General features: G+C 41.1%; 1 protein-coding gene across 7 annotated transcripts in view; it reads left to right on the top strand.

Moving 5' to 3' along the window:
• Positions 1 to 23546, top strand: part of MAP3K4 (mitogen-activated protein kinase kinase kinase 4) — a 110901-nt gene that overhangs the window by 61840 nt on the left and 25515 nt on the right. For 6 of the 7 annotated variants that reach the window (XM_079939069.1, XM_079939072.1, XM_079939074.1 and 3 more), the window contains 8 exons: positions 5525 to 5767; positions 8327 to 8473; positions 14070 to 14227; positions 17633 to 17749; positions 19196 to 19295; positions 19396 to 19479; positions 20891 to 21157; positions 22516 to 22665. In XM_079939069.1, the coding sequence (XP_079795195.1) occupies positions 5525 to 5767; positions 8327 to 8473; positions 14070 to 14227; positions 17633 to 17749; positions 19196 to 19295; positions 19396 to 19479; positions 20891 to 21157; positions 22516 to 22665 (1266 nt within the window). The remainder of the gene's footprint in view (positions 1 to 5524; positions 5768 to 8326; positions 8474 to 14069; positions 14228 to 17632; positions 17750 to 19195; positions 19296 to 19395; positions 19480 to 20890; positions 21158 to 22515; positions 22666 to 23546) is intronic. The other variant, XM_079939071.1, reaches the window with a different exon arrangement.

A 23546-nucleotide genomic window follows, 5' to 3' on the forward strand; every position in this document is an offset into this window, starting at 1 on the left:
ATGGGTGGGTGGGTGGTGGAGGGTGGGTGGGTGGTGGGTGGTGGAGGGTGGGTGGGTGGTGGAGGGTGGGTGGTGGAGGGTGGGTGGGTGGTGGTGGGTGGGTGGGTGGTGGAGGGTGGGTGGGTGGTGGTGGGTGGGTGGGTGGTGGATGGGTGGGTGGTGGAGGGTGGGTGGGTGGTGGAGGGTGGGTGGTGGAGGGTGGGTGGGTGGTGGTGGGTGGGTGGGTGGTGGGTGGGTGGGTGGTGGTGGGTGGGTGGGTGGTGGATGGGTGGGTGGTGGAGGGTGGGTGGGTGGTGGTGGGTGGGTGGATGGTGGATGGGTGGGTGGTGGATGGGTGGGTGGGTGGATAGGTAGAGATTTAGATTTGGATACATAGTTTTGGTCTTTTGTTTTAAGGCTCCTTTTTAGATCTCATATCAGAGTCCCTTGAGTCATTGTGGTGGGGTGACACTAGTTCCCTAGCAGATTCCTCAGTAAGGGCTCATGAAAACTATGTTTCATGAGTTCTTGGATTTTCCTAACAGTTGCAACATGTATACCTGAAAGTCTGTTTGGCTGGCCATAATATATTTGGCTTATATTTTTTTCCCCGAATAAATTTAGTATATGTTATTCATTGTCTTTTGCCATGAAGCATTGAGATTGCAAAGTCTGATGACAATATAGTTTTTTTGTTTCCACTTAAAAGAACCTTGGTTTATTTATTTAATTAATTTACTTATAAGCTGGATACCTAAAAGATTGTCTTTCTTGAAATTCCACTAGTTTTACTTGGTGCTGGTTTTTCCACATTGATATTTTTGAATATATGATGTCCTTTCAACGTATAGTTTCAGGGTTTTGTTTTGTTTTTATTTTTTTTGATTCAAGTGAAATGTCTTCATGTTTTAATTTTTTCTGTTTCATTGGTTTGGTTTTCTTCTCTGGGAACCACTACTGTATGTATTCTGGATCTACTTTGCCTATCTTCTCTTTCACTTCATTTCAAATCTTTTCCTTTTTTTAAGTAACATTTTCTCCCTCGTATTTCTGTGAAGGCATTATCTCTTTTTATTTGCTCTTGTGTTCCATCTAGCTTTTTATTTTTGAAATGATGTACAATTTTTGAAGAATTATTTTCTGAGTTCTTTCACTTGGTTTGTGAGTGTTTCTAATTCAAATTTGTGTCGTTCTTTTATATTTTCTGAGATTTTTAAGATGTCTTCTGGCATACTTTGAGAATCAGGTCCCTGTATCACCTGCTTAGTGGGCATGTCTCTGGCAAGCGTTCATTGTCTGTAGGGTTATTCAGCTCCTTATTCTCTCTCAATTCTCTCGCTTATTCTCTCTCACGGTTATTTCCTTAAAATAACCATGTATTGGATTCTAACACAATCCTTTTTTCTTGTTCATTTTTAAACATGATATTTGTTTTTATCAACTTTAAGAAAAGAGAGAGTTAGGAAAGCATTTAGGTTTATGCTTTAAGCTCTCTCTTCTGAATTGATAAGTAATACATCTCTTATTTTTTGAGGTCTCCTGGCTGTGTTCCTCTCCCCCTTTTTCTGGCCCTTCCCTTTCCTTTCCCTCTGTTGTCCTTTACTGGTCAGTTGGATTTCACCCCAGCAGTTTCTTCTGGGTGTGGAGCTTTGTCCTAGAAGGAAATTTTGGCTGAGACTTTCAAGAGTTTTGGGGGTGTAAACCACTTTAGCCCCTTCAGACCTTATTGCCCACCCATTGACTTCACTCAGGAACCGGTGCCACAATCATCCCCAATGTCAGGAAGCCCTCAAATAGAAGCAGTGAGCTTTCTATTGAGTATTCATTGGTAATTTTGGAATTTGGCCCTTTAGCCCCATCAGACACTCCGTTAATCCCCTCTGCTTCCCCTGCACAAATGCTCATAGGGATCTGGGATACTGGTTGGGGGTGGGGTGTGGGTATGAGGTATCACATGGGTCCAGGGACTGTTTCCCTCCCCCTTTCTATTTTGGGGTTCATGAAGTTACCTTTCACCTAGTTTTATTGTAAATGTGTCTCATGGAGTTTTGATTTTGTTGTCTTAGTTGTTCTGTCGTTTTGGGGGAACTAAGGGAAATTGAAATCCTACTGTCATCACTGTCTTTTCAGAAATCTTTTTGTCATGTTGACCTGTCAAATTGCCACTACTTGATCATTTTTGATTGACTAAAATGGTAATTTTATATGGTTTAACCTAAGGTATAGCTCTGTGTTTAGGTTCTAAAACATTTGGAATCTCTTTTTCAAAATGTATAGGTTCAACATATAGTTTTGTATTTACATTAATACTTAGAGTCGACCCTCCATATCCACTTGCTCCTCACTTGTGGATTCAGTCAACCACAGAACAAATTGAAATCCGTGGATGCGACCCCACAGATAATGAGGGCCGGCTATACTGTGCCGTTTTATATAAGGGGTTTTGGTATCAGCAGGGGGTCCTGAAACTAATCCCCCATGGATGTTGAGGGATGACTGTAGTTTAGTTGCTCATAACAGGCAAAAATTTCTAAAATAGCCATATAATTTAAAAAATGATTAATTTTAATAATGTGAGGTTGGAATTCCCTGGTGGCACAGTGGTTAAGAATCTGCCTGCCGATGCAGGAGACGCGGGTTCGAGTCCTGGTCCGGGAAGATCCCACATGCCGCGGAGTAACTAAGCCCATGCGCCACAACAACTGAGCCTGCGCTCTAGAGCCCGCAAGCTACAACTGCTGAGCCCACGTGCCATAACTACTGAAGCCCACATGCTTAGAGCCCATGCTTCGCAACAAGAGAAGCCACCACAATGAGAAGGCTGCACACCGCAACGAAGAGTAGCCCCCCACCCGCCACAACTAGAGAAAGCCCACGCGCAGCAACGAAGACCCAACGCAGCCAAAAAAAATAAATTAATTAATTAAAAAAAATAATGCGAGGCATAAGTGTGTAGGGTAAGGGAAGGATGTAGCTATTCTTTATTTAATTCCCTAAAATACTCATTGGATTATCTGTTATTTTTCAACTTCTTGAACTGCCTTTTTTATATTCTGAATTGTCATAGGTAATTGGATATGTTTCTCTGTTCTGTTGCTCTGTTTATTACTGTGCCAGAACCTTTCTGTTTTAAATACAGTAGGTTTATTAGTAAGATTTGGCATTGTGTAGGGCAGTTCTTCCCATACAGTCTTTCTTTTCAAAAGTTTCTGGGCTGTTTTTATTTTTGTACATTACTTTCTTACACCTGAACTTTATTTAATGAATTTATTAACCCACACAAAATGCCATTGCGATTATGATTGTAATTACATTGAGTTTTTATTAATGTCCCTACGTTATCGAGTCTTTTCAGTTTGATTGGATTGTTCAGGGATTTTATACTGCATTTAATACTATATTTCTCACTGGAATGAAAGAATAACAAATAGGCCATTCTTGCACCTTATTACCCCTTTCCTCTCTCCCTGTGTTCTATTTAAATAATTGGGCATTTAAGATCCAGGTTTTTCCTCGCAGTATGCTGTTTTATTTTTTTCAGTTTCCAGTATTCCTTACTAAAACTTGAATTATAGTCCTTAACCAAGTGATCATCATGGAGTTATATCTGCCTGTATACGTTCTTCGAGATTCATGGCTTCTCATTTCCTTGGGCATTTTTCTTTTTCTACCTGGAGATCTTTATTCTGATCCAATTTTCATTTGACCAGACTCTCCTGTTCTTCCTCAGGTAGTTTTTTAGAGAAGGTAAATGAATTGTACTTTGGGTTCTTCCCTGTTCAAAGAGTTTTTTTCCCTTCTTCTGTACATATTAGTGATATCTTGACTGTGCAGAAAGCCCTCCTCCACCTCTTCCTTTTGTTCTTTCTAGAACTCCTATTATTCTTACGTTATAGCTCCTAGATCTGTCCTCCATTTCTCTTACTTTTCACTCAAAATTTCTATTCCTTTTTCTTTTGCTCTGGGTTATAGTGATCATTTCTGCAGTTAATTTCTAAATTATTGATTCAGACTTTGACAGCATTCATTCTATTTTCACTCCCTTTATGGAATTTATTTCAGAAATCTTGGTCTTTTTTTTTTTTTCCAGAGGACTTTAATGAGATCTTGCATTAGAGTATTTTTGTTGTTCTCTCCTGTGTCCTACATTCAGTCACTGTCAGCTTTTCTGATTCTTCACGTTGGTGTCCCTGGTTAAAACTGCCATCCCCTCTTCCACGCTCAGGAGTTTTTTAATGTCTGTTCCTCTTTGTCTGGATGGGGCTTGACGCCCCAGGCAACACCAGCAGGAATGTGTTTCCTCAGCAGCTGTGTAGGCCTGCCAGGCTGCTGCTTCTCCAGGCGGTGTTGTCTTGCAGTTGTTGAGAAGGAGGGATTGTCCCTTCCCAGTTAGCCTGAAGCAGATGGGTCAACAGGCTGGAACTACAGAGAATGCCGAAAGAATTCTTTAGAATTTTATCCTAGAAAGCTTGCTGAATTTTGTAGAGCTCTAAATAAATATTTTATCTGATGTCATTCTCCACACCAGAAGAAACAAGCATTTATACTGCCTAAAGCTTTTAAACAGACATGTCTTAACCCTGACCACATTTATCACAAGTAATCATTTTTCAAATTATGCAGCTATTTTAGAAATTCTTGCCTGTTATGGGAAACTAAAGTATGTATTAATTTAAATGCCAGAATATGTGTTGAACATAAAAGAATGTGAGTTGGGGAGACCAGTTAAGTGTTCACTAAATGTCAGGGAGCACAGATATGACTGACATTTGGAGGCACAATAACTAAATTGGTGATGTTTTAAATTGAAGAAAAGTTGAGATTTTGGATGGCTTCAATTTTCTCAATAGAAGGAGAAGGCAAGACCTTTGAATGATTGGTCAGGATGATGTTGCCAGAGGTTTAAGAACACTGAGAAATCTCCAAATCTTCTGTTTTATGAGGAAAAGCATAGGAGTTTGATGGGGACGACTGTATGAATGGGTGAGCAACAGTAGGATTCCTAGAAAACATCAAATAACATATATTTGAGTGGGACCAGCCAGGTTAATTTTACGAATTTTTCTGTTTCAGCCTCCTTTGGTATAGGTCAGGAGAACAAGTGGACAAAAAGTTAAACCCACTAGTTTTTATGTTTGGCTACCTGGTTTTGTAATCTTTTCTCAAATTTAATAATTCTCTGGTTTTGTCAGTCTAGAGGTAGTTGTGGATAATACTGTGTATAGCCTTAAAACTAAATGCTCCGATTATTTTAGGTATGATAAACAAAATGTATGATGAAAAAGGTGAACTTGGTTCTTTTCCTACTATACTTTTTTGATAAAGATATTACAATTTCATTTTAGTTCTTGTTACGGTTTTCTAATACTTTTAGAGCTTTTTAGGTCTTCGTTGAAAATGGTGAATTATTCTAAAGATTATTTTTCCTGTAAAATTACGATTTTTATAGGTTTGTCAGCAAACTGTAGAGAGTCCTAGTTTATAACTACAACTGTAGCAAGTTCTCCTGGATGCTCTTTTCAGCTCTGTTGAATTTGTATTACAGTTTTCTGAATTTCCGGATCCCATGTGGGGTTCTGATTACGTGCAGCTGTCCAGGACGCCGCCTTCCTCGGAGCAGAAATGCAGCGCTGTCTCGTGGGATGAGCTGAAGTCCATGGACTTACCCTCATTCGAACCTGCCTTCCTGGTCCTCTGTCGAGTCCTTCTGAATGTCATACACGAATGTCTCAAGTTAAGGTTGGAACAGAGACCTGCTGGAGAACCATCTCTCTTGAGTATTAAGCAGGTTTGTTTCAAAGACTGTTTAAAAATATTGAGCATTTATGACATTTTCCTACAGGCTCAGCATTTTTATTTTTAGGATTTTCCCCCTAATTGTTCTTTTCTCCATGCATTCTTCAAAGATGAGATGATGATTCCACCTCTCTATCTTCCACTTCCTCATTCGAAAAGGTTATGAAAGTGTGGTGCTGATATGACCCTCCATATCCTATTAGCATCAGTCTTTGGGGACTGGAAACTTAAAATTCACTCATAAGAGATAGTTTAAATTCTTAAATTCTTGTTGTTGTTGTTACGTAAGCAGGTAGATGCCTGCAGTACGCAGGGGTGGGATGTGTTTGGCCATTTTGCTGGCTTAGGCACCCGTATGGTTTAAGCCACAATGACAGCTTCTGCTTTCTTAATTATTATTAATTTGGGGCGGGATTTTCTAGTGAGTTTGCTACTCCAAGGGTAACAGAGAAATGGCTAGAAGCAGTTGTATCTACCACAGTGTGTGCTGAAGAGCGTTTATATTTATGCCTTATGATATTACCGTATTGACATTCACTATCTAAAATAACCATTTCAAATTTTGATGAAAAAGTTACTATGTTTTGTGTGGACTGTGCTTGTCCGTCCCTGTGGAGTTTGAAGGGCCAGGAGCTCCTTGGCTCTGAATGACAGGATGGGCAGAGGGGATGAGTGCAAGTTGAAGGACGGGCGGTGCGAGAGGTACGAAAGAGGACTTGACGCTGTTGGTTAAGTTAGGTGTGGAGCCGGGTGACTGATGGAACTGGAGGTGGAGTCCTGCACCTCACCGTCGTCGCTTCAGTTCTTATCGAGCACAGCCGAGCTCTGCGTCCACCGGCGCACTACTCCCTTCTCACTATCTTGGTTCTAGTTACTTTCCTTCTGTCCACTTGGGCCACACTTTTCACTTGTCCTACATGTTGTAGCAGTTATTTAGGAAGTTTTGGTAAAATGCTTACCTCTCCTCCCCACAAAACAAATACATACTTCAGGAACATAAGCTGCTGAAACAAGGGGGAGTTTACCTTTTACTAATGGGGCTGTTGTGAGGATTAAACAGTAATTTATGTTAAAACATTTTGCAAAGTAAAAAACCAACACTTAGATTAAGATAGCATTACTAGAGTAAAAATAAAATAGAAATTTTGGCTTTAATGCATTCAGATTGAGTTGTAAGCACCTAAGTGACATCTTTAACAGAAATTTATGTTCACACTTTTTAATGGATTTAACTCTAGCCGTTACTCTCTTACTGTGGGTAATTATTTTAAAAACATTTTGAAGGGGATCTTGTTGTAAAAGCAGTCCATGTTTATTTTAGAAAATTTGAAAAGTACGGAAAATGATAGATAAAAATGAAAGTTATCCTATTATTCTGCCATTCAGAGATAAGCACTGTAACATTTTGGTGTATTTCTATCCATTTATTTTTCTGTATGTACATACTTTCTGCACATATAATTTAAAATAAAAAAGAAAAGAATATGTGTTTTCATCCTTAAATTTTTTTCAGAAATAAGATTTTAAGTGGCTGCATTAGTGTTCTACCATATAAGTGCATCATAACTTATTTAATCCCCATTGTTGTTTTGAATAATATTGTGATAAATATATTTGTATGTAAGTTTTAGTCTGCATCTCTGATTATTGCTTGAGTATAAAACGTAAAAATTAACTAGTGAGTCATACATTTTTAGATTCTAGAAAGTTTGTACCAGTTTACTTTCCCTGTAGCAGCACCGTGGATCCTTTCGTGTCTTGATAATGTATCTTAAAACTAGTGCAACTGTGATCTTGTCTCACAGTCCCTGCTGGTTAGAATTCGAGGGCGTGTGACCAGCGTGTTATTGGTAGAAGGACAGTAAAGGTCCTCTCATTGCACCTTCCCTCCCTTCTCACAGTACCTCCTGGGCCTACACGTGGCGGTTTCACTCATCCTTTTGTTTTCTTTCATTTCTCCCCCCTTGACTTCCATTTAATTTTATCGGATTAATCTTAGGTTTGTTTGTTTTTGTGATTGAGTTTTTTGATGGTAACAGCCACAAATGACGGTAGGTAAACTTTGCTAAATTATTACAAAGGCCACCAGGCTCTGTGGTATGTAAGTATATTTGAATCTTTATTATGTTTTTGCTTAAAAATGACCAGTCGCATGAGGAAGTTTTTCTCTTGTATCCCTTGTCTTGTAATGTAAACTAGTAGAAAAATAGATCTTTTTCTGTAGAATTTATTTTCTATAAAAATTTACTTGTAGAACAACGTATTTTAGCAAATCAGTTTTCTGCCTGTATGTTTTTCTTTGTGTATTCATGCTGTACTGTTAAATACTTTTGTTTTCACTGATTTGTTTTGTTTTAATTATTCAGTTGAGATCACTGAGATATTTATGTGAAATGAACTGACAAAGAAACTGGAAAATATTTTAGGGTTTTCAGAGGCAAGTTTCTCTTTCCCGAGCTTTTTGAGGATTTACGTGGAAAATGTGTGAAAACCGACAAATAATCTGGTCAGAGTGTGTGAAATGGTCGAACTTGTGCCTGTTGTCTTGCAGCTGGTGAGAGAGTGTAAGGAGGTGCTGAAGGGTGGCCTTCTGATGAAGCAGTACTACCAGTTCATGCTGCACGAGGTCCTGGACCACCTGGAGGAGACCGACTGCAACATCGACGCCTTCGAGGAGGATCTGCACAAAATGCTGATGGTCAGGACAGTGGGGAGAGATGTCTGACTTGTGTGTCTTCTCACACGCGCCGTGCTTCCCTGTGCTCTTCTAGCCTCTGTACTTCTGCCCCGGTTATTCCTTCCTGCTCACGATGTCTTCTCTCCTCCTTATCTGCCCACTGAAGATTTACTTTCAAGTTTTGTCTGACACTTTTCACCTTTCATGTGCATCTATCTATACCTTCTCTGAACTCTTACAGGGTTCTAATCATAACCACACTATTTAATACTTAGCGATGTACCACCTCTCTGTCCTCAGGTTTCCCTAATTAGGCTGAAGGCTGCACAAGCCAGGGGCTGTGAATGAAGTGCTTTTGTCTTCTGTAAGGTTTGGTAGAGTGTTAGTACATAGTAAATCCATGTTAGAGTCATTAGGGTATATGCACAGACGATTAATGTGGCAGGTTGATGAAATAATACAGAAAACAGCAAAGCTTGTAGGCATATTGTTTTTGGAATGCTTTCACCCTTGCTTGACATCTCACTGTGTCCTGCCTCAGGATGGCTGCAGCACCTCCAGACACCACCCTCACTTTCTAAAGAGAAAGGCACAGGGGAAAAGTCTCCTTGCCAGCTAAGTCCAGAACAGCGAAAGCTCTCCTGGAAGCCCCACCCAACAGATGTCCCCTGCATCCTACTGACCAGACCTTTGTGTGGCCCCTTCACTGTAATGGAGGCTGGGAATGCAAAGATTTAGCTTTTCAGCCTCTGTAGTAGAAGGGGAGAAAGAAGAGTGTGGCTGGGGAGGGACTTATATTTGGCATCTTACGAGAAATAATTTTGAGTCTGAAATGATTTCCTAATCGTTTGGGAGAATACATAAAAGACCAGAATGTGTAAAATGTAGCTACATTTTGAAATACTGTATATATTGCTTATGTCAGAAAAGTCTTTATCGTTGAAGAGTTAATGGTAAAAAACAGCAAGGAAATTAATTTTTCTCTCTGTGGATGGTTAAACCAGAAGTTTAAAAAGACAAAATGTGCTTTGCTTTCCAAACTGTCCTAGATGGCTCTACAGGCGCACGCCACACCTTTCACCACGTAATCGCTGAGGCAGGAAGGGTGAGATTAGGCAGGAAGGGTGAGAATTAGGCTGTGCCTTCCAGGTCATCCACCTCCAGCCCTTGGTGTGCCTGTGAGATGTCAGAAGGCTCAGTTAAGGGAAGTACCGAAATCCTCAGCTGGTTAGAGCTAGAAATGCTCAGGATTTAGTTTTGACTCTGCTGCCAGTTTTCTGTGTGAGGCATCATGTGCCTTAGTTCATCTCCATAATTTCACAGATGAAGAACTAGAAATTATCGATAGTTTTAAAATTGTGCCCCGAAGTGTGCTAGATGGATTAGTGCAGGGGCATCGTTTGCAAACTGGTGGAGCCCAAACAAAGTCAGTGTTTTTGTCAGGAAGGGAGGAGTGGCCTTCGGAGAGGCGGTCACCTTGTTTGCTGCTCCACCTGCCCTCCTTTAGATGCGGAGGGCCCGTCCACGGCGAGTGAGAGCTGTGGTCTCTTGGGGTGTGAATGGTCAGTAGGCAGCAGGGCATGTCCCCATAGAGGACATACTGCCAAACAGTATCCTGTCCTGTAAGCCGGGGAAGACCGCCGAGTGAGAGATGGGTTAAAAGGGCGAGGGGAAGCAGTGATCAGCAAATTACGATGCAGGATATCTGTGACTGAGGGGTCTTTACTCTGTGCTGCATCATCCTTCTGACTCGAAACACGGAGGAACTTATGCATGCAGTTGCTTCCGAGGAAGTAACTGGTGAGTACCGGTTTGAGCCAGCAAAACCAGATGGAAGCTGTGAGCTTTCTTAGCTCATTTCCCTGGCCCTGGCCTTTAGAAACAACCAAAACAATAAACATAGTATGTGATGTAGGAATATGTGATAGACAGATTGAAGGAAATCACATAAAAAGAACTTAAAAGGAGTGAAAATATGAAAATGATGAACAAGATGGAGAGTTGTAGGAGACACACAAGGGAGAGCTCAGACTTGCACAGTTAGTGTTCCTATAGAAGAAAAAGGACAAAGGAGCAGAGAAGACTCAATTTTCCATTCTAGAGATGTTATTGGGTGTCTGCTGTGTACCAGGCAGGCATCGTGCCGGGTCCTGCAGGCTCGGTAAGGAGCATAAACGCCCTCTTGGAGTTTAAGAACGATGGGGAAAATGACTGTTAAATAATTGTACAGACATAACATTACAACGGTGAAAAACATCAAAGGAGAGACACGGGTCCTTTATGGACTCTCACAGTAAGGTCTGAGTTCACGTGGCGGTGAGGCAAGTCTCTCAGGAAGGGACAATTGGAATTTATCTGAAAGTTGCTGTGTGTATTATAATCCAATTTATGTAGTAATAATTTGAAAGCTTACATAAAACAATACTGTATCTTGTAATTTGTGTAATAACAGATTATTTAAAAAAAAAACATATAAACCAGAAGGGGACATACTAAATGCATAATTGTTACCTCTGAGGAGGGAGGAAAGAGAGAAGTGAAGAAAGAACCCAAGGAGAAATTAACTTTGTGATGTATTATTTCTTTGAAAAAATATCTAAAGCCATTATGACCAAATATTAACATTTGTTCATTCTGGATATTATTTGTAAAAATATTTTAAAGCCACTTTACTTTTTAGTTAAAAAAAAAAAAGAGCGAGAGAGAGATTGAAAGGAACACTTTGCTGACAGAGAAGGGAGCAGATGCAAAGTTTCTGTGATGATGCAGGATAAGGGAAGCAGCTTTGGAATGAAGTTTCCCAGGAAAGCCTTGGGAAGGGACCACTGTGGCTGCAGTTAGAGGAACAGCCTGGGGGGATCCAGAGTCAATGGGAGAAGACCAGGCAGAGACTAGTCTAGTGGTGCACACGCTAGTCCCTGGATTGCAGTGGAATAGCATAAATTTAGGAAAAAGCATGAGGATTCGAAAGAAGCGAAGGAAGTGAAGTTGGCAGGACTCAGGGTTGGATTGGATATGGGGGAGGTATCGAGAGTGATTGCTGGCTGTCCAGTTTGTGCAGCAAGATGAATAGTGAAGATGGTAGGTCCAGTGAGAGTTCTTTAAATGGAAGATACCCGAGACCATTGGAAAGCCTTTGGCATTGATTTTGTTAAGGGTAAGAGATGAAAGAAAATCTCATACGTGTATATATATAAGAGAAAGGAGAAGACTGATGGTGTCAGGTTCCTCGGGTATCACGAGGAAATGGGTCTCAAAACACAAGTGCTGGGCTTAGCAGGAAGCACAGCTCCTCTACTGTGAAAAAGGGAAGGATGGTAGGTAACAGCATGTAGGTTTCTGTTATTTGTTTCATGACGATGAGAGCTTTTATATCTAATGACTTAAAGTTTTTTTGTGAAGAGAGACGAGATCATCTGCTGAGAGTGGGTTAGGATGGGTTTTGGCAGTTTGAGGAAAATGGAGAAGTTTCAAACTTGTGGTTGTAGAGAGAAGGAAAGTGAGCTGAGCAGAGGTACAAGTATTACCAGAAATGTGTGCCGTGTGGTTGGTGAGTGTGACTGTGTAGAAGAGCGACTCCCCCCGTCGTGTGACTCGTGGCCCTCAGCTGCTGGGCTGTGCGGACGGGGAAGGGAGCTGGGCTCGTCTTGACAGGCAGGTGAGAAGAGGCAGGTGGGAAAAGGCAGTGTGAGCATTCCAGGAATGGCAAGGTGTAGGACGGTGGCAGGGACATGAGCGTACGGACAGGAGTGCTGAATAAGGAGGACAGGGACCCAGGGAAGAGAGGAGTGAGTTGGAGGAAGAAGAGGAACCAGTGGACTGGAGTTCCAGATAAAGTGAAGAGAACAGTGTAGAGGGGGGAGTTGGGCAAGCAAACTGGAGCGAGGAGAGGAGGTTTTAACATCAGTGTGTTTGAATTGGGCTTTGAGTGGTTCTGGTATTGGCAGGATCAGAAACAAAACCTTGTCAGAGAGGAGAAAAGGTGGTTGGAACTGGAGGCCATGGGGGAACGGAACTGAAATGGTGTCAGGGCGTCGTGCACCTGATGTTAAGTCACACAGCTGGTGGCTGAGCCTGGGATGGAGAGAAGACTGAGTCACAGGCTGGAGTCTGACAACTGACGGGTAGTTGAAAATCAGTAGGTGATGGTGTGCAGAGGGGGCATCATCGATGGTCTATCTGATGACATCAGTCTTAAAGGGGTAGGGTATTTCTTTTGTTTTGTTTTTAAGTAAGACTGTGTAAGAGTGATGGTTTGAAAGTAGCAGTGGGGTGCACGAGGATGCCGACTGTTTGCAACCCTTGAGATATACTGTAAGATAGTTGTCCCTTGAGAGGGCTGTCAGGGAGAAGTGCAGCTCTCAGGACAGCCAGGTTTCAGGGAAGCCAAGGAGGTGAAGGAGCATTCAGGAATGGAAAGGGAGGTCCTGGGCCCGCTGTACAAAAGACTTGTTTCATTTGGATGAGATGGTCATAGACCCACAAGTTGCAGGTTCCACACACACAGCTGTATTCATAGTGGACCCAGGACTGGAGATTCATGCTGCACAGCCTGGATGGAGGAGGACCCGGAATTATCCAAAGATAATTGGCAGTTTTCTTAAAGACCCCAGATTTTTGCCTACTGAAAGTTATTGTTGGGTCTCAGAAAATATTCATTTCAGTGAACCCTAAGATGTAGCCTGGTGAAATAATTGAAATCCAAGACTAGAGAAAGGGTCCTGTAAACATCTAAGCAGGGCAAGGAAGCCACCTTCAGGGAGCCAGGAGAGTGGCGATTAGTGGCATCAGTTTTCTTTATGCTAACAGGACACACTGTGTTAGAAGGCAGTAGAGTAATGTCTTCAAGGTTCTGAGGGAGAGAATGTGTAACTTAAGTATTTTATATCCAGTCAAGTTATCCTTTCAGTAAAAGAATCCACAAACAGTGATGTTTCATAATATAACAATTGTAAACCTGTCTTGAGAAAATCTCCTGGATAGTAAAACCCTGCTAAGCGACAGATAAGTCAAGAATTTAGGACTGGGAAAGCTGTTGTAGAGGACTTGTGGTGGGCATAAACCCCACCTTAGAAAGATTGGGTATTTTGGTTATAGATCATAATCTATATGTCATAAACCTTGAAAAACTATATCACGAAAATCTGGATGTTGGGAAGGTATAGTGGGGAGAAGTGTGCTCATTTCCTCCTTTTAACACGTAAGATACCATCTAAAGTTAAAATAAGTAATTAAAGAAATAAAGGTCCCAACCTCTTAAAGGAATGTTCTTCACAATATATTAATAATGAAAATTTCTGTATGCTATTTTGATTTTTTTAACTTGATCGTACTTTTCTATACAGTGCAAATATTGTAGTTATTTTCTTAGTAACTTGCAGCAATTGTGAATAGTGTGTTAAATTGCTGAGGAGTTGAGTTATACAATTAAAGAAAAATGCTATTTTAGACGTCAGTTAGCAGCGATGCAGAATCTCGCTTCTCTCAGAGCTTCACGCCTCAGTGGTCCCTCTTCCACTCGCCCTTCTGATTTATAGCTTTCCTGTTAACAGAGATGAACATTGTGGGTTGTTGATTCTATTCTCAAATATCTACTTTTACATTTTTGTATTTTAAGGTATATTTTGATTACATGAGAAGCTGGATCCAAATGCTACAGCAATTACCTCAGGCATCTCATAGTTTAAAGAATCTGTTAGAAGAAGAATGGAATTTCACCAAAGAAATAATCCATTACATCCGGGGAGGAGAAGCACAGGCTGGAAAACTTTTCTGGTAGGAATCCTTATACGCCTGTCTTCCTTTCTCACTTGTACTCCTGGTTTGCTCGCCAGTTCTATTCTACATGTTTGAATGTTTAGTTACATGAAAATGATAATCATATCTTTTGTGTGCCCCTCTCCCAAGCGTTGTTATCCTTAGAGCAGTGGTTTTCAGCCAGGGGTGATTTGCCCCCTGGGGACATGTGGCAGTGTCTGGAAACAGTTCTGATTGTCCTGACTGGGAGGGACTACCGTCATCTAGTGGGAACAGGCCAGGGATGCTGGCAAACATACTACAATGCGCAGGGCACAGGACAGCCCCCCCAAACAAAGATTACCCACCCAAAATGTCAGTTTTGAAGTTGAGAAATCCTGCCTTCGAATACACCCTCTTGGTTATGCAAAAGGAGGAGAATTTAAGGCCTCTGACAAGTGGAGTAGACCTGTAGACCTTTTGTATCAGTCTTGATGGGCACTTCCAAAGCCTAACAAGTACGTATTTTCACTGATACAGTTTTGGGAATGTAATACTAATCACAGAATCTCTTTATAAACTGGGTATTTACATATGGTGAAAGAATTGAAACGTAAACCAAGGAAAAGCATTGGGCGGGGGAGTGCTCACTGGTCTGTCTGTTCTAGGAAATGAATGTATCTTCTTGAGTACGGGCACCTGAATGTTGAATGCGGGGTGCGTGGTGTTTGCTGGGGGCCACCCCCCTGCCGACTGACTGAGGACCAGGCCTTTCCTTGGCTCTAAACTCTGCTGCAGTTCTTTGGTGCTGCCTTCTCTCACTTGCCCCATCAGCCATTTTATTTCTTCTTTTCCATTTTATGAGTTCTTTTATACCCAGCTCATGTTTCCCTCCCCTCCCTTTATGTGCGCTCTTTAGGACTTCACCTTTTACAGAGTTCTCTCTCACTTCAGAAACTCATTGTCCTCACTCGGATGGTCTCTGTTCCATGCTCAGCATCTCAGGAGGTTGTATTCACTTTTCTGCCCTAACCACCAGTTCTTTTTATGTTTTCCTCTGTCTTTATTTTGAGTGAACAGTGAACTTGCTCTTGTCTCAGGACTCATCCAGTCCTTCAGGCCGAGGTTCCCAGTCTGTCCTGTTTTCCTATTCAGATTGGTTCTCATAGTCAGCCTTATGAAGAAATGCATTCACTACCATTTTCAGCATCTCTCCCCCTCTTAATTTTCCATTGTTCTGCTTTGCCTGTAATTTCTTCTGTTTGCATCTTCTGTTCTCAGGCTGTCAAGCTTTGTTAAGGAAATTTTTTTACAAGGTTACTGTTGCATTTCACTACCAATTCTTGTTATATAATTTCTTTGTACCCTCACTTTGTACCCTGTCAGTCTTTTTGTTTTTATCTTTTGCTTGTCCTTCAGGTTCCTTTCAGTGCAGTGTCTGGCCTTCAACTTCATATTCGTGTTCTGAGAAGCTCTAGAGCTTTTCCATTGCCTCTGCTTTGGGACTGTCCACCTGCACTGTTCTAGTTCTGGGCGTTTGTTGTGTCAGTGCAACATTCTGCTTCATACACTATTTCTCCCAGGTTCGGTCAGTCTTGACATTAACCCTGACTCCTTTCTTTCTTTCACACACCACCTCTAATTCCATGTGGCTGTCCCTTCAGAATACATCCAGAGGCTGACCTCTGCTCACCACTGCCTATTTCCCCTCTTCCCAGACTGTTATTTCTTGTGTTGCTGTAGTAGCTCTCTTAAGTAGTCTCTCTGCTTCTGCCCTTCATCTTCTATGGTTTATTCTCAGTGATCTTGTTAAAATGTACATCAGACCATTTTTACCTCTGCTCCAAATACGCCAGTGGCTCTCCTCCTTACTCAAATTAAAGCGAGAATGCCTGAACAATGGCCCATAAGGCCTGGTACAGTCTCACTTTTCAGTAAATCTTTGTCCTCACCTCCTAGGTTCTCCTGTGCTCACTCTGCAGCCACAGGAGATTCCTTCCTGTTTTTCATAGGCTGGGCCTGCTCTGTCCTCAGGCTCTTTGCACTTGCTGGTCCCTCTACTGGGACTGCTCTTCACCAGTTATTTCCATGACTCATTTCCCCACTTCCTGTAGGTCTTTGGCCACGTGTTACCTTCTGCATATTAAAAGTTGAAATTCCTACCTGCAAGTACACCTTAGCTTTCTTCCCTATTTTATTTCTCTCCATAGAACTTATCAGTATCTGAAATACTGTATATATATATTTTTAAATTTTATTTATTTATTTTTCTCCATTCACTGGAGGGATTTTATCTGTTTTGTTCAGTACTGCTTACTCCATAACAGATACTGAATATTTGTTGAATAAATTGATCCTGAATATCCTTGTATACTACTGCTCTTAAAAGCACGTTTCCAATCAGGACATTTTCCCACTCGGTTATTTTTAAAGCCCACCCTCTTTGCCTACCAAAGGACAATCACACAGTTACATGACATCCAGGGCCTTCCACAGCACGGCCCGGTTACCTTCCTGGTCTCATTTCCCCCTCCTCTGCTCTTTCCAGGTTGACAGTTTCTTTTCACAAACATGCCTCTTGCTTAACACATCATCATGCCCTTTGATCATATTTATTGTTCTTCCTGGACTTTCCTTCCCCCTCCTCCATTCTCTTCCTGTCAGAGCCACTCTTCCCACTGTTGCAGTTGCTACAGTTCTGCATTGCCTGCAAGGCCCATTGAACTCATACCTTCAGCTGGGTTTGATCTCGCTCCTCAGACAGCTCCCGTAGCAGTTACCGTCTGCCCTATCCGATGTTGGTTGTAGACTTACCTGCTCTGTTTTACTAGGTTGTAAGCTCCTTTTCATCATAGAAGCCAGTAAGCTGCTGTTGAGTTTTTACTAAACTCATTTAGATTGATTTTATATGCTTGGGTTTGCATTTTAATCCTAGTATTTAGATTGTATACTTGATGAGAAGCATCAGCTGATTAGAGTAGTTCATGTTTATTGACTATGAAAGCTAGCTGTGAGGGAAGTTTTTAAAAACAATTGCATTTAAGGAATTCACTTTATTTCTTATGCCACCGTTTAGTTCATTAAGCTTTTAAAAAATATTTTGTTGTAGGTATATGTTTGAGGCCATTTTACACCAATTTGAACATTTGTTTAAGATGAAAATAACATTTGTGTGATAATTACATAGCAACTGTGAATGTAATTTAAGATTTTAAGGTTTATAATGAAACACTGGTTGTAGAACAAAGGTACATACATTCCATAATAGAGATTTCTACTTGTTTCACATTAATCGTGATTTTATATTAAAAGAAAATTCTCACTGTCATTGATTTTTAAACTATTAAAATAATAGCTGAATCTTTGAGTTTCTCATTCAAGAATTAGAATGAGTGAGGACAGTTTTTCTTCTCTGGTTTACTTTTGTTGTTTTTGTTCCCTTAGTGACATTGCAGGAATGCTGCTGAAATCTACAGGAAGTTTTCTAGAATCTGGCTTACAGGAGAGCTGTGCAGAGTTTTGGACCAGTGCTGATGATAGTAGTGCTTCAGATGAAATAAGGTTGAAGCTGCATTTTCTTTCCTCTCCCATTTTTTATTTCATGTAGTTTTATTCTTGGTAATGAGCCTTGTTGAAACCAAATCATGTTAGACTTGAAGAACTTGGGTAGTAGACATAAAGGGATTTATTTCTTACTACTGTATTGTCTTTTTATATGATCCCTTAGTTATGGTTTTATGTAAAATTGTCTTTGAAGGTGATTTTTATTTAGCCTAATAAAAACAGTGTCCTTCGAGAAAATGTTGTTTAAGTTGACTAAAAATGAGTAGGGTAGAATTCGTTCACATGTTCTGGAATGTCTTTAATTAAATCATTGTTTCTGTCCTTTAAAGACTCTGTAGCAGTCCATGAATACATTTAATTGATATTTGGTACCTTTTTATTGCTTTTATACTAAGCTTATCCCTTCTGTTGAACTTTAAGCTTGAGAACCCGAAACCATGGCTTGCACACCTACTGCATCTCCTCCAATTCTATGCAGATGGCATTGAGGATGAACCATGTTAAAGTGCTGTTTTTGTGGCATATGTAATACTCATATAGCTATTTAGTGGCCAATTATCAGCAATATCCTATGAGTCAACATTAGGAAGTGCTCAGGCAGAACTAACTTCTCTAGAGATGTTTTCTCTCACTTTACAAAATTTGATAAAAAACCACATTTTTGGGTTTCAGAACACTGGGATGTCTTTATGCCAGGATTAGAGAAAGAAGTGACCACATAGGCTCTCACCTGGGAAAATACCTAATAGCTGAGAAATGGGGTGAATTAGTTTGTAGAAGGTCTTGCAGTTTTGAACGCAAACATGGAAGATTCAAAATACGAGAATTCAAGAATTAAGATGGTGAAGTAGAGAATGGGTCTGATGATGCCCTGATTGTTTACTAGGGGTGGATCTAGACGTGGGTCCACGTGCAGTGATTTGTGGGGCTGACTTGTCCTGGCTGCAGAGAGGCCACGGGCCTGTGTACATCCCTTCCCAAGTCATAGCTCAGCAGTGGCCTGTTGGTGGATTGAAAACAGCTGTGATGGGAGTATTCTCACCATGAAAATTGGCAAACACCACACAAGGCAATATTTTGGGGGGAGCAGGTCGTTAAACGTTTGATGGTTCACTACTATTATATATATATATTCCTTTTTAGTTAGATTATGAGCTGGGAGTCAAGAACTTATTTCAAACTCCAAGAATTATCCTAATGAAGCCTTTAGAAGATTGAGCATACTCCTATTTGGAGGTTAAGTGTGCCTTATTTAAAAAATACAAGTACTTTCTAGAAAGCTGTGGGGAGCAAGGTTCTGAATATTATGAATCCATTCCCAACAATTGCTAGCTTCTAACATCTTCGGTCTCTATTAACGTGATTTGGAATTTGCTTCATCTGTATTGTGTATTTCTTGGCATATCGTAATGTATTCTAACTGGATTTCAATCAACTTGGCAGGAGATCTGTTATAGAGATCAGTCGAGCACTGAAGGAGCTCTTTCACGAGGCTAGAGAAAGAGCCTCCAAAGCACTTGGATTTGCTAAAATGCTGAGAAAGGTGAGTTAGCAATCCTGATTAGTTATTATTTTTTTCTTATTTTTCTTTTATTTTTTAAAAAGCTAACCCTAAAGAAGTTTCTTTGTAACTGTGATCCTAGGACCTGGAAATAGCTGCAGAGTTCATACTTTCAGCCCCAGTTAGAGACCTTCTGGATGTCCTGAAATCAAAACAGTACGTTAAGGTATGTATTTAAGGTGGCATAATTATTTTACCTTTCTTACTTTACTCTAAAACAGACAGACTTTTTCTTAAAGGTCTAGAGAGTAAATATTTTAGGCTTTGCAGTCCATATGTGGACCCCAGTTTTAAGGCTGTTCCATAATTTCCCAATGCAACAATTAGAAAAAGTTTTTCATACTTGACTTACTAACTTGTTTTAAGAATACAGAAGAAAAACCCCAAACATTTACTCATACAATATAATTTATCAAATTAGTTACACATATATATTTAAAATAATGTCTATAAAGTCATGTGTTGCTTTTAAGTAATTGCTTTTTCACCCTCACATTTCCTGAAACAATTCAGATTTTCTACGTGAATCTTTGACGTCAGTGTCCTGGCCATCGCTAGACCCACTTTTTGAGTCACCATGTTTGCTCGCATTTAAGCTGTTTGAGCTTAGTACTTTCAGAATATGCGTATGATGTCACGGGAAGTTATATCCCACATGTGTTTATGTGTGACTCGCACAACGTAATCACATATGTACCTTGTTCCAGTGATCTTTAAAAGGCTATTTACGGTGCCCCTGTCAAGGATAATTAGTGGATCTGTATTAACATCTTTTGCCTTTCACTGAGTCAGGTGACTTTCTCTTTCAAAGACGTCGTGCGGCCTATGCTCCCCTGGGATTCTGCTCCTGGTGCCGAAGACCCTAGTCACCAGTGCCCACTGCAGGGCGTTGCTCTGCGGGAGCAGTTTTGCATAAAAACTGCACTGCAGTGGCATTCACTGAGGTTGTTTCAGGCTGACATTCTTCCCCTGATGAGTGTTCTCTTTGTTGTTGAAAATAAAGAGATTGGAGGATTCCTTGTATGCGGAGAAACTTTACCAAGCCTCTCCCCCAGTATAGTCACACTCTCCCTCCTCCAGTCACACTGAACTGAGTTACAGTCGGCTCTCCGTATCTGCGGGTTCTGCAGTCGCTGATTCAACTAACTGCAAATTGCAAATAGTTAGGAAAAAAACATTCCTGAAAGTTTCAAAAAGCAAAACTTGAATTTGCAACATGCTGGCAACTGTTTACCTAGCATTCACATTGTATTTGGTATCATAAGTAATCCAGAGATGATTTGAAGTATACGGGAGGTTGTGTATAGGTTACGTGCAAATACTACGCCACTTGATATAAGGGACTCGAGCATCCACAGATTTTGGTATCCGAGGGGGTCCCGGAACCAGGCCTCTGTGGATGCCCAGGGACGACGGGACTTGCCGTTCCCTTCATAGCTCTAATTAATGCCTTTCCCACATCTCCTTGCCCAAACCCACTTGACTTTTTCTAGGTTTTTTTTGTTTTGTTTTTTAAATAACATTTCTATAATATACTATGTTCTTTAATTCAAGATTTTGGATTGTTTCTTTTCCAGGTACAAATTCCTGGCTTAGAAAACTTGCAGGTGTTTGTTCCAGACACCCTTGCTGAGGAGAAGAGTATTATTTTGCAGTTACTCAATGCAGCTGCAGGAAAGGACTGCTCGAAAGACTCATACGAACTACTAATTGACGCCTATCTGCTTCTAACGAAACATAGTGACCGTACTCAGGACTCAGATGGCAGCTGGGCCACGTGGGAGGCACAGCCTGTCAAAATTGTGCCTCAGGTGGAGACTGTCGATACCTTGAGAAGCATGCAGGTCTGTCTCACTCCCAGTCCCTGCCCCACCGTTCCCCACCCTGCCTGGAAGCAGTATTGCTTACTTAAAATACTTTTAGGAAAAAGGAATTGTTAGCAGCTCGTGAATGATTGGTTTAAGCAGTCTCAAGTATCCACTTCCCCAAAATATACCTTGATGTGTTGATAGATAGTTTTGTAGCATTATTGTACTAAAATATTCGGGCAAATTCTTTAAGTATGTTCAATTATACCAAAATATTTGAAAAGTTTTATTTGTATCTTTCCTTACTCCAGCCATGTATGTAGTTAGATCCAACCACCCCTGATCTGAAAGGAGTTATCTACTCCTTTAACTTGTAGTTGCAGAAATCCCAGTTCTCCGAGTACTCTGATTTGCTGGCTGCTTAAGTTTTCATTTTTGTAGTCAAGGTTTTCACCTGCCTACCTAACAGGGATCCCATGACAATCTGTGTAACTCAGTAATTCAAACTGTAAGAAGCCTCCTCATGCCTCTGTGTTCAGCTCTGGAACAGCGGTGGTGAGTGCACATGTGCACCTCGAACTCAGCCAGACCAGAGCTGGGCACCCTGGCCAACTGTCCCCTCAGCTCTGCGAATCTGCCTTCTCTCTTGTATTCCCTGTCTCAGTGACTGGTGCTCTGTCCACTCAGTTGTTTAAACCAGGATGTGACAGTTCATATAATTTCAGCCTCCCCCCACTTCCACTTAGTCACTAGCCCAGCACCGAAGCCTTTCTAGTAAACGAGCCTTTCTCTGCATCCCCAGAGCAGCTGCCGTGGTCAGACCTTATCACCCCTTTCCTGGACTGTTGCAGGGCCCTCCTTGCTTCAACCCTCGCCTTCCCTCCCTCCAATTCTGTATTTGTTCGCTTGTTTTGGTACTTCCAGAATGATCCTTATAATTCATACATCTCATCACAGGTCTACTCAAAATACTGCAATGACCATCACTTCAGGAAGACAAATAATAAAGTCTTGGTTTCTGTTTCATGCAAGGCCCCTCATCTCATCCCACTCTTATTCCTGCATTTTCTATCTCCACATGCTGCTTCAACACACACACAAACACACACTCTGCTCCAGGAGTAATGAATCTCTTGGAGTTCTAGCATACTTCAAAGACTTCATGCCCACATAATTCCGTGGGACTCCTCCCCATTGCGCTGGAGATCAGAACCGTCAGTGGCCCCTGCAGTGTGCTGCTCCATGGGAGCAGCTATGCTTGACAACTACTTTCTGATCAGATGGTTGCTGGCCTGGTGGCCCTGAGGTTGGTCTTGTTTTGAGACTGGGGGTTGAACTAGAGTGGAAAACTAAGTGGGTCTGTGTTTAAGCCCTGTGCTTGCTTTTCCTCCCAGGTGGATAATCTTTTACTAGTTGTCATGGAGTCTGCGCATCTCATAATTCATAGAAAAACTTTCCAGCAGTCCACCGAAGGACTCATGACTCTACGCCAGGAGCAGACGTCCAGCCAGCCCGTCATCGCCAGAGCTTTGCAGCAGCTGAAGGTATTTCACCATCAACTCTACCGTAACTAATTTATTTACGTTTGGTGTAATGCTAGGGAAGAATCAGTTTGTTATAACTTAAGTCACTCCAGGGACTTGAACTCTTACAGTGTCCTCCCCACTCTCCCTCTCTTCCATTTTCCCATGCGTCTAAGTTAAAAATTTCCTGGATCTTTCTTGGAACTGTGTAACATTAGAATTGGAGAGGATAAAAATCTGAATCGTCACATGACTTCTTAATGGTCCCGTGGCTGGTTCGTGTTGGCCTTCTAGACCTCCTCGTTCCTAATCCAAGTTTATTTCTCCTTTAGCAATTACCAGTACTTACTAGAGGCACCTTAAGTCAAAAATGTGTAATTTAAAAGAAGAGTTATTTATTCTTTCATTCAGTCAAATTAATTGAGAAAGCTAGCTGCAGACAGGCAGAAAGGCCTTCAAGTTCATGACAAGGCAGAGCCTTGCCTTCTCTGCCATTATTTCCCATTTTCACCCGCTTCCTATTTTGCACTCCATTTATCAGTCTTGGTCTCATGCACACTTTCCCGCAGCCCATCAGTCTTCTCAGTCACATTAAGGCTTGACTTCTTGAAGAAGAAGGACTTCTTGAAATTACAAGTAGTTTTGATAAACGTTTGTTTTCCTTTTGTCAATCTGATTTGTCTTATTTATCTATAAACATTCTTTCTTTCTTTTTTTTTCTTTTCTATAAACATTCTTTCTTACAGATTGTCACCCCACTCAGATACCAGGGCAGGGGACTTTTGTTTTTTCTTTTAGTTTGAGTTAATGAATTCTGGAGAGTACAAAATTATATAAGATATTGATTATTCTTGAGCTTAAGGAACTTGTAGCCTTAAGGATCTAAACTGTCACACTAAAGT

This window comes from Stenella coeruleoalba (assembly GCF_951394435.1).
Source record: "Stenella coeruleoalba genome assembly, chromosome: 12".
Classification (NCBI taxonomy): domain Eukaryota; kingdom Metazoa; phylum Chordata; class Mammalia; order Artiodactyla; family Delphinidae; genus Stenella; species Stenella coeruleoalba.